At 36.2% G+C, this 13950-nt stretch overlaps 1 protein-coding gene across 1 annotated transcript in view; it reads left to right on the top strand.

Moving 5' to 3' along the window:
• C2CD5 (C2 calcium-dependent domain containing 5) overlaps window positions 1-13950 on the top strand; it is a 65351-nt gene that overhangs the window by 41750 nt on the left and 9651 nt on the right. Inside the window, exons 15-21 of the mRNA XM_010566329.1 lie at window positions 2593-2779; window positions 3810-3974; window positions 4308-4448; window positions 8006-8069; window positions 11493-11554; window positions 12598-12696; window positions 13104-13193. Coding sequence (XP_010564631.1) covers window positions 2593-2779; window positions 3810-3974; window positions 4308-4448; window positions 8006-8069; window positions 11493-11554; window positions 12598-12696; window positions 13104-13193 — 808 coding nt within the window. The remainder of the gene's footprint in view (window positions 1-2592; window positions 2780-3809; window positions 3975-4307; window positions 4449-8005; window positions 8070-11492; window positions 11555-12597; window positions 12697-13103; window positions 13194-13950) is intronic.

Here is a 13950-nt window from a genome sequence, read left to right as displayed (position 1 = left end):
CATGTGGGAATTGCTGTATTTTGTCTGCCTGGATGTAAGAGTTTTCATGTTTTAACTTACTGTTTGGGACTGCTGACGTGGTCAGGTACAGCTATTGCACTGGAAACTCAATGAACTGTTTAAGTCAGTTGTGTTAATTCTGTGCTGATGTCTGTAACTGAACATTATCTCTGTAGAATTGTGTCCAGTTTATGTTGTGGTCTTTGAATTTGAATTTGGAAAAGGGAATAAGGTGGTTTACAGTGGGAAAGAAGGAAGGCTTAGCTATGTACAGTTTGTATGGGTGGTCAACTACATGGATAAATACCTGGTTGGATGGTAGGGCTGAGAGGGTAGTGGTTTATGGTTTGTAACCTACCTGGATGGCTGTGACAAGTATAATACAGTCTGCAGTGGGATCTGTCCTGTTGAATATCTTGATGACATGAAGGGAATGATGGTCTGCATTCTGTTCAAGTTTGCCAGTTACACCACAATGAGTGGGACCAGACAGTATGATCCGTGTCCAGTTCTGTCCTCCTCTGAGAGTAAGATGGACACCAGAAAACTAGAGCAAGTTCAGTGGAGGGCCACCAAGGGAGTAAGGAGCACCGGCCCTATGAAGAGGAGCTGCGGGTGCTGGAGAGAGGAAGGATTCAGGGGGACCTGATAGCAGCCTGCCAGTACCTATAAGGAGGTTATGGAGCATGTGTAGCCAGGGTCTTCACAGTGCTGCACAGTGGGAGAGTGACACACAATAGGCCTGAGTTGAAGCAAGAGAGATTCAGCGTGGATGTAAGGAAAAACTACTTACCAGTGAGGACAGTCAGGCAGTGGAGCAGCTTGTCTAGGAGGCTGTGCAGTCTCCATCTTTGGGGAATTTTCAAGACCTGACTGGATAAAGGTCTGAGTATCCTACTCTGAGCTTAGAGATGACCTTGCTTTGTCTCTACAGGAGGTTGGACTGAAGACTACCTGAAGACCTTTCTTACCTGAGTTCTTTTTATGATACTATGATTATCATTCTCTGACTTCTGCTACAGCAGAGTTACTTGAGCTACTGTAGAGATGTGTTCTGTGCTCCTCCTTTGGTATTTTCCGTATTACTAAGCTCTGTGTTTAGCGCCATTGTGGAAATTGACTTTGTGTCACACGGAGGTCCCTGGTCTGTCTCTGCACACTTGCAGGTCTCCCATTTTCTCTAGAGTGATTCCTCAAACACTCCCACCCCCCAAAAAAGAAGAAAGAAAAAGACTTGAAGCTATAGTTAGAAAGATTTTGAGGTGAACTTGATATGATTGGTTAAATTACTGTTTCCTGTATGATGTAATAAATGTGGTCTTTAGAAGAAAGTATTGTCTGTTCCTATCATTAAAACATACAGTTGTGCTCTTTTTGAACAAAAATTTGTCACTGAAAGTAGGCAGTCATTACAGTGCTGTGGGGTTTGAATTTCATCTTATGGGACTAAACCCAAAGCGTGGAATATGACGTAACGTAATATAGTCAGAGATGGAATTTCTATGTTCTTTCTTTTATTGTTTTAAAATAGGTATTTTTAGCCTGATTAATTGGTTGAGCTGTGAGGGCACTCACTTTTTTATTTATTCCGAAGTGTGCCTTGAATAACTGTATTAATAGGAATTTTAGAAGTTCTACCAGTAGATGTAATTTCCTATGGTTGTACCTGAAGTGTTTAAGAGGTCTGCAGCAACAGAAATAGCTGTTTGCATTTGAGGTCTTACTAGAAGAAAAGCTGAAAATACAAATTTTCAGATAAGACAGTCTCAAGTAGTTCTTTTAAAGAACTGACATTTTATTTTACAGTTGCAGCAATCTAGAAGAATGCACCTCATCAGTTCTGAGGCTTAATTGAAGAGGGCTGCAGTAACTGTCCCTTGAAATAATCTAGGGCGGGGAGGGGGGGGGAGATGTTTAACAAATACCAGACAACTTGCAATAGCAAAAAAGTTGTGTCTGTCTTCAGGATTTGCTTTGACAAAAGTGAGCAGGGCAAATTTTTAACAGTCACTGCTATTTGATAGGAGTGTTAATATATTTAGCAGAATAGCTAGTAGATGGTTATCTGGAATCTGTAGAAAACTTATTTACCTTGCATAGTTATTAGGTGCTATCAGACTATTATGACAGAGAGCCTGTGTGATGCATGTTGTTTCTGATAAGTCCTTAAGCGTGTTTTAAGAAAGGAGCCATGACTTCATTCAGTGCTTTACAAAGATACAATATTTGTAATTTTTGTGTTCTGCTTTGATAGGGAATATTTTTGAATGTTGCTGAAGGTTATGTATTGTTCTGTTTTATAAATTTACTTTTTATGTTACCTATTTTTATTTTTAATATAAATACACAGATTCCTATTAAAAATGAAAATAAAGTGTTACTTACGGAGACTCAGTGTCTCAGTCTGCCTTGATCTTCCTGATGAGAATTTAATATTTTACAGGGTTCTAAAATAAGTTAAAAAGAAACTGATTGTATTAGGTTATACAATGAGGGGAAAAAAATTCAAAATAGCCTGTGATTGCTTTCAAATTTCAACAGTCCATTAAAACTGTTTATCTGCTGATGTCATGTACTGTTTTGTGTTGTTAGGTTATGCCGACTAAAGAAGAAAGCTCAAGCTGAAGCAAATGCAACATCTATCAGTAATCTCTTGCCATTTATGGAATATGAAGTGCACACCCAACTGATGAATAAACTTAAGCTGAGAGGGATGAATGCTCTGTTTGGGCTGAGAATTCAGATCACTGTGGGTGAAAATATGCTAATGGGATTGGCAGTAAGTACCGTTTTAATCTTGGGATTCTTTTGCTTTCTTACAGTATTTTTTCAGGACACAAAGACATACAAGTGTTGTGGAATTTAGAGTAACTAGAAATTTTAAAATGTCATTTTAAGAATAAATGAAGTGATGCAAAGGAACGAGGTGTCTAATTGTTGACAAATCAGGACAGACTGTCTTTCAGCACCAGAAAAAGAAGATTCGAATTTCTTGAAACTCTGTTAGAGGACAAGATTATTAGAAAGGGGATGAGAGGAAAAGAAATTTTAAATGGTTTAATGGCATAAATCACAGAAAAATGATTGTGTTCTTTAAAGCTCCTGTCAAAGAGATCCCTGTTCCTCAGTTACATTACAGTTCCATGACAAATAAGGTTAATCAAGTATCTCAGTAAATCTTTTGGTTAGCTACCAACAAGAGGTTTGTTACCTCTTCTTTGATGGCACTGAAGAAATAAATGATAGATTGGAAGTTTCTTAGAGATAGTCAAGAAACGTTCATTAACAGTATTTTCTAATCTCATTCTGTCACGTGGGGTTAGAGTAGTTGGAAGTATGCTGCTTCTTCCTGCATCACCTTAAGAGGATGCTTGGGTAATATTGACTGGCTTACATGTTCTTTTATCTGAACTGATGATCTGTTTTCTGTAAATAGAAATGGGATTGTCACAACTTCACTGATACTGTAAATGGTTTGGCCAAGTTTTAAGTCCTTGCAACCATCACTTGCCTATACAAAATATACTAGGACAGAGGTTTTAATTCATACTTTGTTTGGAACTTTTAGGTAAGTTAAGAGCTCCACCATGGAAAAGACCCATGAGAAGGAGAGAGTTTATTAAAAGAATGGTGCTTTTTTTTCATAAGTGAACAGGAGAGAGATACCCATTTATTATGGGAAGAGATCATGCTGTAATGTGCACATCATAATGCTGTCCATTATAGCATAAGCATTATGGAACATTTTATATGAAAATATTGGAAGTACATGCTTATGTAATTGTCATTTTTCTTAATGACTTTTTAAGTCTGCAACAGGTGTGTATCTAGCAGCTTTGCCAACACCTGGTGGTATTCAGATTGCTGGGAAGACTCCAAATGATGGCACCTATGAGCAGCATATATCTCACATGCAAAAGAAAATAAATGATACGATAGCAAAAAACAAGGAACTTTATGAGATTAATCCTCCAGTAAGTAAAGCTTTTATATTCTTAAAAATAAAGTGTTCTGAGTCAAACAGATATATACCATGTATATCCATGAATTCTTAATGACTGAATCATTCAGAACATAAGTTGTTTTTTAATAGATACATAGATTCTTCTCACTATATTTTGGGAACCTACTGGAATATTCAGATCTCTTAAGCCACATATCCCAATCAGTTTGTACTTATTTAGATTTATTTCTCAGTAAAATTATTTTCAGACTGTTTTGATTCTCAGAACTCTTAACAAATTGCTTATAATTGAAATTATTTCTAAGCTACATAGAACAACTGTTAATTTTTATGTCGTTTTTAGGAGCTACCTGAAGAAATCATTGGGTCTCCCATTCCAGAGCCAAGACAACGTTCCAGGTTATTAAGATCTCAGTCAGAAAGCTCTGATGAAGTTACAGAGCTAGACCTTTCACATGGGAAGAAGGATGCTTTTGTATTGGAGGTGATAAATGTTTTCAGTACTCGTTTTCATACTTTTCTTTTCCTGAAATGTATATTAAAAAAACGAGAAAAGTTTTCTTACTTATCTCTAAAGACAGTTATTAAATTGTGTATAAATTTTTCCATTTTATATCAGTAGGAGATGTTAAGTATTGGATTTTCCATTGTCTCTCTTTTTCTTATTCTATTTTGCTGTTCTATTTCTATTAAAGCATAGCTAGAATATGCCTATTATGCCAATATCTGGAAAAAAAAAGATGGCCCAGCTATTCATGAACGTGTAGCAATATCTAGAGTAATAACTAAGAGCTGTTAAGAAATGCCCTTCTGCCTACTTCAAGCAGCAGTCATGACTGATCCAAAACTTAGATGTATTTTTATAAACATTGAGGTTCTGTGTTGTCACACTTTATATTTAGCAAAGAAAAAGCTTGTATATTCTTCCTGTTTCAAAGCTCTTTTTGTTACAGTTGGATATTCAGAATTACTAGTTTCCAGAACTGCTAGTATTCAAAGCATTCAAAAAAATGCATGTGTCAAGAGAGCACATAGAAGACGACTTCCTTTTCTGAATTTCAGTTGATGCTTTTCAGAGTTCAAGAATTTACAACTTCAGACAATACCTTCCAATTCGTTCTACAGCTACAGCTAGAAACAAGAATGCCGCCTATAGACAGAGAACATAGATTTCTTTTACCTCTCTATTCACTAAAATTCAAAGATGTGATTTTAACATTGTACAGTTTTGAAGGAAAGGAGCCAAGTATTAAAGAAGGCTAGAGTTCTGATCATCATCTTGTAGATACAGGTATTACACATACCTGTCTTAGACTAAGAAAAAGAAAACAATTTAATTAAATTACAGCCTGTAATTGCAGCCTAAGGTACATTCAAGACTTTATGTTAATCTTCACAAAACACCATCTTCATAGAAAATAATCTGGAAGAAAGGTTGTAGATAGCGAGAATGAGAACATGCTGTAACAGCAGTTCACTTGAAAACAGAGGTAAGAAAGGAGAGTGAAAAAATAACAGGTTGGGAGAGGCTGGTATAATAAATTGAGATTGGTTGGTGCTTCTGCTCTTTGAGTAAATTTTTGCTCTCCAGTCCCTTACAGGTGTACTAGGATCAAAGTAAGTAAATTGGGAAGTCCCTAAAAGTAACTTTGATGCTAGTTAACTCTCACATTAAAAAGAAGTGAAGACAGGTTTCATCAAGTATTTTTTGCAGCTGATCTTAGCAGGTTTTTGTTTTAATATCATCATCTGTGTAGACTGACAGGAGTGGAATTGTATCCTCGAAACAAAAGTCATGATAGATGCTCTCTGAGGCACTGTATTGAAATGGATGAGCCAATCAGAAAATACTTTGATAAATGCAAAAAGGGTCAAATGCCTTTGTAAAAAAATACAGGATTGTGTAGGGCATTAAAAAAACCCACCAAAAAACCCAAACAAACAAAACAACTCAAAGACTGTTATACTGCAAGAGACCCTTTGGACTGGTTATGGAAAAATACTGGAAAAACATATGCCCAGCCTCCTTTTCACTTATAAAGGCTGTCAAATAGAAGAGAGAGAGCAATAATAAAAGCTTGGCATACTTCTTCTGTCCAGTTGCCTCATAAAGAAGCTTGATAGATTTTAAGCAAAGATAGCTGGCTAAGGGCTGCATTATATACTGCAAGTGGAGTTCAACTCTTCTTTTTACAGTTTTGGAGACTTCTTCCTTCTACCTTATTTATTAACTGTAGTATATGGAATTGGGGGGGGATAGGAGGAGACCTCCATATAGAAGGGAAAAATGGTGCTAAAGTTGGCATGAAAAAGATCTGATGTTTAAGGACCATCATTACTGGTTTACATTATGTGAATGTGTTGGTCCTAGAATACTCATCCCTGTGTTTTGGTAGTTCAGTCTTCATTTATAGAAAAAAAGGACCTTTCATCTGTGAAACCACTTTGTCATGGTTTAACCCCAGCCAGCAACTAAGCACCACACAGCTGCTCACTCACTCCCCCCCCCCCCCACCCAGTGGGATGGGGGAGAAAATCGGGAAAAGAAGTAAAACTTGCGGGTTCAGATAATAATGGTTTAATAGAATATAAAAAGAAGAAACTAATAATGATGATAACACTAATAAAGTGACAGCAGTAATGATAAAAGGATTGGAATACACAAATGATGCACAGTGCAGTTGCTCACCACCCACCGATTGATGCCCAGTTAATCCCCCAAGCGGCGATCTCCCCCCCTGCCCCCCCCAGTTCCTATACTGGATGTGACGTCCCATGGTATGGAATACCCCGTTGGCCAGTTTGGGTCAGGTGCCCTGGCTGTGTCCTGTGCCAACTTCTTGTGCCCCTCCAGCTTTCTCACTGGCTGGGCATCAGAAGCTGAAAAATCCTTGACTTCAGACTAAACATTACTTAGCAACAACTGAAAACATCAGTGTTATCAATATTCTTCACATACTGAACTCAAAACATAGCACTGTACCAGCTACTAGGAAGACAATTAGCTCTATCCCAGCTGAAACCAGGACACACTTACTAGTGTTTTTGTTAAGAAATTGGGTATCAGAGACAATATTCCAGGAGCTTTAGTGAAGCTCCTGACTCTTTCAAGAGTAAAGTCATTGTTCACTGGAAATATGTAACAAAAAGTGGTAAAAAATTCGCTGCGATGAGGAAATGCTAAGAGATGCTGGGAAGGCAATTATGAGAGGTAAGGCTGTCTGTATTTTTGGGGAGGAAAAAAAAATGACTCCTCCTCTTACTCTGAAAAGAAGCAGAAGCAACATCTGACAAGGGAACCCCTCCTATACTGGAGTTAAAATATTAACAATTTCCAGAATGTTTGCTAAGAAAATGTTGGAAGTTAGAGGTAAACTTGGATCTCTTGCAGCTCAATAAGGCAGAATGAACCTAAAGGCACATGACACAGAAATATTTACAGAAGGTAGCAGGGCAGATATGGTCTCAGTCTGATCTAAATTAACAAAAGTCTTTAAAGATTGGATGGAGTAGAGGTTATTTGCATATGAAAAACTAATAATCCCCAAATTTACCTTTTCTTGTTTGATTTTTCTACTGTTCATACTAAGTAAGGTTTTTAAAGTCCTGGAAAGATTTTTATGTGTCATTGTAGTAGGCAGAGAATGATCACATCCGTATAATACAGACCTTATGAGAGCTCTAGTACTGAATAGGTCCTTAGCTGGAAGAAGTTGTCAGTTGTTGTGTGGAACCTTGTTCAGCATTTTAAATTAGTTTAAAATTTCTCTTTATCATTCTTGTCTTTATTTACTGCAGTTTCTTTGTGTTCTGTACACATTGCCTTATTTTTAATACAATTTAGTTACGGGATCTCTTTTTCAAGTCTTAAGTATACCATAGGCTGGTAGTTAAGATTTAGAGGTCTGGTTGATGGAATCCTTTTTTAAAATCTCAACTTAGCTGCCAGATATAGATCTCTTAATGACAAAGTTTTTACATCTTTCTGAGACTTCTGACTGGAACACCAACATGATTTTTATCGATTATTTCTTTTTCCAGATTGATGATACTGATGCAATGGAAGACGTACATTCTTTACTGACAGATGTTCCACCACCTTCTGGTACGTATTTTTCTAATTTATACTGTAGGCTTCAAAATGACAAAATAGAACTGGTTTTATTTTAAAAAAGTAAAAATTCAAGAGTAACAGTGGAGAGTATTCTTGAAGTGTTTAGCTTCTCAGATATACCTGTGAAAAACAAGTCATTAAACCTTTTATGGGGATTGTTGCTTATTGAAAACTGAAATAAGCAAAATATTGTGTGGCATTTTGTAGTTCACTGATTTGTTCTGTTGCTGCACATTTGTTGTTAACTTCATATGGGTGTAACTATTAGATCTTTTCTACTAGTGTACCAGTTTCTGAAGATTTTTAGACTGAATAGCTAATTTGTAGGTTTGGGGGTCAATGAAAGTAGAAATACAGAGAACAGAATGGTCTTTTAAGTTATTTGTAGCCGTATAATATGACATATTGGTGTTGTATTCCAAGGAGTTATTTAAAGTGAGCAATTTGCTATTCCAGCACTCTTGTTCAACAAGTGCATTTGTATTTTCCTTGCTTTGTGATTACCATACTGTCAATTTAAGTCTCTGTGTTCACTGCCTTTGTAGTGCTGTTAAAAAAAGCAAAGTCCAAAATTATTTGGAATTCTGAAATCACCCACAGCATTTTTATCCAAGTCAGTATTGATCTTTTTCTGTAGAAAGCAGTAAAGTCAAATAATAGAAATTTTACAATTAGAGTAGTTTCTAATTTCTTCAGTGTTTTTATAGATGTATTTTTAAAAAGTGTTGCAACTCAAGAACATAGAGCTGATTAAAGTGAATAATTTTCAAAATTCAATCATGAGACTTACAATCAATGTCTTTTTACTTCACAGTACAAATATGAATGTTGGGGCTGCATTGCTGGCAATAGAACATGTGAGGTGTCTAGTTGTCTGCATTTAAAAATGAAGAACCTAACATAGAGGGAGGTGTACTGAATCACTCAATGTTTGCTTGCTGATAGGGATCATGCAAGAATGTGTATTACATTAATGTAAGAGTGAGGGGAAAAAAAAAATCCCTCAGAATAGCATGCTAACAGTTCATAGTTCAAAAGCATCCGGAAAGATGTTTTTGTAAACAATACCCTTTGACGAACTTTTCTGTGCATTTGGCTCTTTGCATTTTGAGCCTACGTGCATCTTCAGTGTTCATAGAATTTTGCATCAGCATCTGTACCCATACAAGAGCCAGTTTCTTATGCTTGGTTTGTATCAGCCACTTTTTCATTTTTCTTATGTCAGGAAGAACAGCGAATCATTGCTTTGTATCAGTCTTCTTTATGCTGTTTGTGGTTGTATATCTGTAATGTCCTCCTTGGTGGAACTCCTGGATCTGGATAAGAGGCTAATGTAGTTGTCGGTTACATGGAAGTTTCTCTGTACATTTGGTTGTCCTGTCCTCTGTCTCTTGTGTTTGTGAGTTTCTCCATGTTTCTTCTGAGCATGTATCTGTTCCCTTCCTAATAATTGGTATCAATGTTTATTATTTTGAGTAATGGTGAGCTCAGAACTATTCTCGTCATAGTTACCTATTACTACCACCAAATCTTTTATTCCTCATCAGTTATCCATTGTTAGGCCCTGCTGCAGTTGATTTTACTACCCTAAAATAAGGCCATCAGCAGTCACCTCATTTTATCCTCTTTTGCAGATAAGTTATGAATATGTTTGAAGCATACAATTCTGAGTCACAGATGTCTCCACTGTGAAAACTGAGCATTTATTTTGACCTCCTTCTTCCAGTCTTATAATGATTGCATTTCTTTCAATGGTACTCTGTTCTTACCTTCAGCATATTTAGTTTCTTAAAGAGTCCTTGGTGAAGGATCTTATCAAATGCTTTTTGATGTCCGAAGTAGACTGTATTAGTCAGATACCTTTCGTCTACATGCTTGTCGACAGCTTGTGAGCTGTGACTGTTACTTAGAAAAGTGGTATTAGTTTCTATGCAGTGTCTTGTTTTTCCATCTCCCCATGAACTCCATTTTCTGGAGTAACTTCTACGGGCCAGTAATACAGGTATCTCTACTAGGCAAATTAGTAGGTCCCAGTCACTAAAAGCACCTCACTACCTGAAGATGAAAGAATCCTCTCCTCTGGTAGTGGGGTAATTTTAAGTTTTACAGTTCAATGCCAATTAGTCAGCTATTTAATCTTTTGCCTTTCCTGTTGCTTATACGAATCCTTATTTTTCATTTGCCTGTTTGTTCAATATGTCCTTTAGACTCTTTTGTTTAAGACAGGTTCTCTGATGGAAAATAAACAAGGGACTCATTTTCCACTATTATGGAAATCTCCACTACTGTGGTGAACGCCGATGTGGGGGGAAAAAATAAAGGCATGTTTTCCACTATCATGTTATCATCTCTGCATATTCGTTCTGTGTCTTTCTTGGCTCTTCAACAGGATTTCTGCTTTTGATGTTCTGAAAGAAAATCTATTAATATTTATACTTTCTGCAAGCCGCTGCACAATTTCTTGTCTATCTTATTTTGTGCACTTCCATAGGCCCTATCAGATATTTCTCTTTTGTGCTCATTTAGCGATACCTTTAGATTTTCAACATTGCCTATTTGCTGTGTATAACTTTTCTTACCCTGTTGTTTAGTCATTATACTGTTTTTCTTTCGTTTTGTTTTTTTGTGTGTGTGTTTTCAGGTCTCTTAGTAAGTACTACGTATTTGCACTCAGTCTCTAGGTAGTATCTTTAAAGCATCTGTCTGTCAAAGGTTAGCTTTTCAGCTTTTCCTGTCACACCTTTTCAGTAAGTTTCCTCGTTTGTACGTAGCTTGTCTATTAGAAACTAGGCAGAGCAGTAGTGGATTTTGGGTGTTTGCCCTTTCTACAAGAATGCTTAAGCATATCTTGATGAGAGTTAAAAAACCTCTTTGAACACTTCTCCCTGCTCAGGACCAACTAGTCAGGGTTTTTTTGTTTTGTGGGTTCTGTAAGGAGCAGTTCTGTGAAGCAGTCAGGGAGCTTGTCTCACCAATTAGTCTTAATAGCAGATGACATGAGTTACCCAGTCTCTATGGGGAGTAACTGTCACTGTTGTATTTCATGCCTTTGTAGCCTCTCTCAAGTTCCTCAGCATAATGGCATTTCTGGCCTTGCTTTTTGGGGGTTGAAGAAATACTCAGAATTAGAATTCTGTAGTGAGTTATTGTTTTAGAAGTGGTGAGTTCCATCTTTCCTATCCATTTTTTCACTGCAGTATAAATGACAGAAAGCGTGTGGTTTTGTATGTTATATTGTATTCTTCAGATGCTATGTTTTTTGAACGTTGGTCTTATTTCTGGTATATTATTCCATATTCAAAAACAAATGAGGGAAAATACTTGCAAAACGTCAAGTAAGGTCACATGTTTCTTTAAACATATATTTATATTTCAGTGTGCAGCATAGATTTCCCCCAATTGTTTTTTTTACAGGTTTTTACAGTTGCAACACAGAAATTATGCCTGGTATAAATAACTGGACACCAGAAATTCAAGTAAGGTTATTCAAAGAAAATTAAAATTTTTTTTCCAAATTGTGTTGAAATATGCTTTAGTAATTTAAATATATATTAGAGATCACTAATTTTGAAAGATTAAGTAAAAGGATGCTGTAAGAAAAATAGGGTATGAGAACCAGTTTCTTTGTGGTTTTTCTGTGCTGTTATGTAATAGAGAACCTGGTACAAAAATACAAAAATGAGAAAATAGGTACAGCAAATATGAACTTTAAGGTTTTGGGCATTTTTAAGAGCTTGGCTAGATTTTGAAGCCTCTTAAACAAATTGTTGACTGTGTGTCGTGGTTTAACCCCAGCCAGCAACTAAGCACCACGCAGCCGCTCACTCACTCTGATACTGCAGATCACTCACTGAGGTACTGCATATGATAACATTAATGGGTTAAGATAAATAAGAATTAGATAAATCCAATCTGGTGAGTAGAGAAAAATTCCATGTATAATTAAGTTTGAACGTTTTGGTCACATTTGTACAACACAATTCAGTCTTATATAGAGAGAGTTAAAACAGATCTAAGTGAACTTTTACGCCTAACTGGCACAATGCAAGACTGGTTTGCAGAGGCACAGCACAAACCTGAAAACAATATGACTGCACCAGCAGCATGCTCTCAGGTAGATGGTACTGCCTGTGTATCTGTATATGATATTCCTTTATTGTCTACATTGTTGTACATGATTAACATATAATTTTCAGCAGCAGTTAACAAAATATGTAGCAGGTAGAAGCATGCAAAAGCTTCCTTTATGAAGCATGCAAAACCAACATAGAGTATTTCATATCTTGCTTAATCACTTGTTTCATATATTCGTCTACATTAGTTCATAAAAAATTTGCCTTTTGTTTGTAAAATTTCATGAGCAATAAGCACTTTACTTGGCTTACTGTTGCTACGTTTTTTTCCTTTTCTCCCTGTCCCTCTTACGCATTATTTGTCTTCTTTATGAATTTGTTTTGGTTTTAATATAACATACAGGCATATATTGGAAAAAAAAAAGTGTGTTTTGTTTCTAATTCAGATGTTCACAGCAGTAAGAGTATCCAGATTAAGCAACATTAACCTAACAAATCAAACACTTAATAAGAACTTTAATGATCTCTGTGAGAATCTGTTGAAGGTAAGAATCTTATTTGAAACGTTTTTTGAATTGTTCAAATGGAAGCAAAGTAAAATCAGGCTATACTGAAAATAACATTTTCTTCATAATTACTTTTCAGAATTAGGCTGCAAAGTGTCTGTAATTAGTCTGTAAGCTGCTCTAAAGATAGATTCAGCTGCCTTAGTGTGTTAAGAATTTCCAAAGCTTTTTGAATCTGAATGAGTCCTTTGACTGGTAGTGTACTCTAGAAACAAAAATAAAAAAACTGCATTCTATCCTGACTTTTCACACCTGTAGTTCGTCTTCAAGAAAAAATTACTATGTTTAGATGTTTTCTACTATGAAAAGAGTTTTGATCTCTAATTTCTCTGAAGTAAACCTTACGTTTTTTTAGACTAACACAAATAATGTCTTGTCTTCCACAGAGCTTGTATTTTAAACTACGATCTATGGTTCCTTGCTGCCTTTGTCATGTAAATTTTACAGTGGCTCTACCAGAGGATGAATTAGTTCAGGTAAGTAGACTGCTGCTTCTGACTTTTCAGCATGTAGGCATGCCAATTTTGGCCTTTAATTAACATTTGCTGCTCAGAGTACACTAGGCTAGGATTTGATTTACTAGTATGTCTGGTGAATTCTGAAGTAAAACTTAAGGCCATAATGTTCAGTGAGGAAAAAGGATGACCTACTGAGTTCACAGTTTTGAGAATCATGGGACTACGTGGCATTTCATGAGCACAGTGCCTCTTAATAGTGTGTATCTTTTTAGTTAGGTAGGAAACGAAAAGCCCTGACTAGTTATCCATTAAAAGGTGTTACCACGTACACTACAGGAATACGGCACACTAGTTTTCTAAGCATGCTGTCGTTAAAATTGTCTAATTTTTTTCTTGCTCTTTCAAGATGATGCATAGACTTCATTATTTTTAAAGAAATTGTTTTCTTTAGAAGTATAGCAGCATTCTTGTGTTCAATTAAACATATCTTTCTCTCCCTTACAAATAAATGAGTTTTTATGATTCTTTTTTATGTCACTTCACCAAGAAAGAAGGAAAGAACTGATGAACAAAATCATAAATGTGGGACAAACACTGTCAGGTGTATGTTCTAATAATGGACCTTAGTATTACCTTTTATGCTCTGCTGTGAAGGATTTTTAATATGTCTACTTAGATGATCTCTCCCCCCAACCCCCCTTATTTTTTCTATGGAAAAAGTGGTCTTGTTTGCAAAATTATTTTTGCAGATTGCATGAGAGATTAAGTTACCTAA

The sequence above is a fragment of the Haliaeetus leucocephalus genome, unplaced genomic scaffold, assembly GCF_000737465.1.
Source record: "Haliaeetus leucocephalus isolate CR32 unplaced genomic scaffold, Haliaeetus_leucocephalus-4.0 Scaffold206, whole genome shotgun sequence".
In the NCBI taxonomy this organism is placed as follows: domain Eukaryota; kingdom Metazoa; phylum Chordata; class Aves; order Accipitriformes; family Accipitridae; genus Haliaeetus; species Haliaeetus leucocephalus.
The sequence above is the reverse complement of the archived record's forward strand: the minus strand, read 5'-3'. Positions and strand labels throughout refer to the sequence as shown.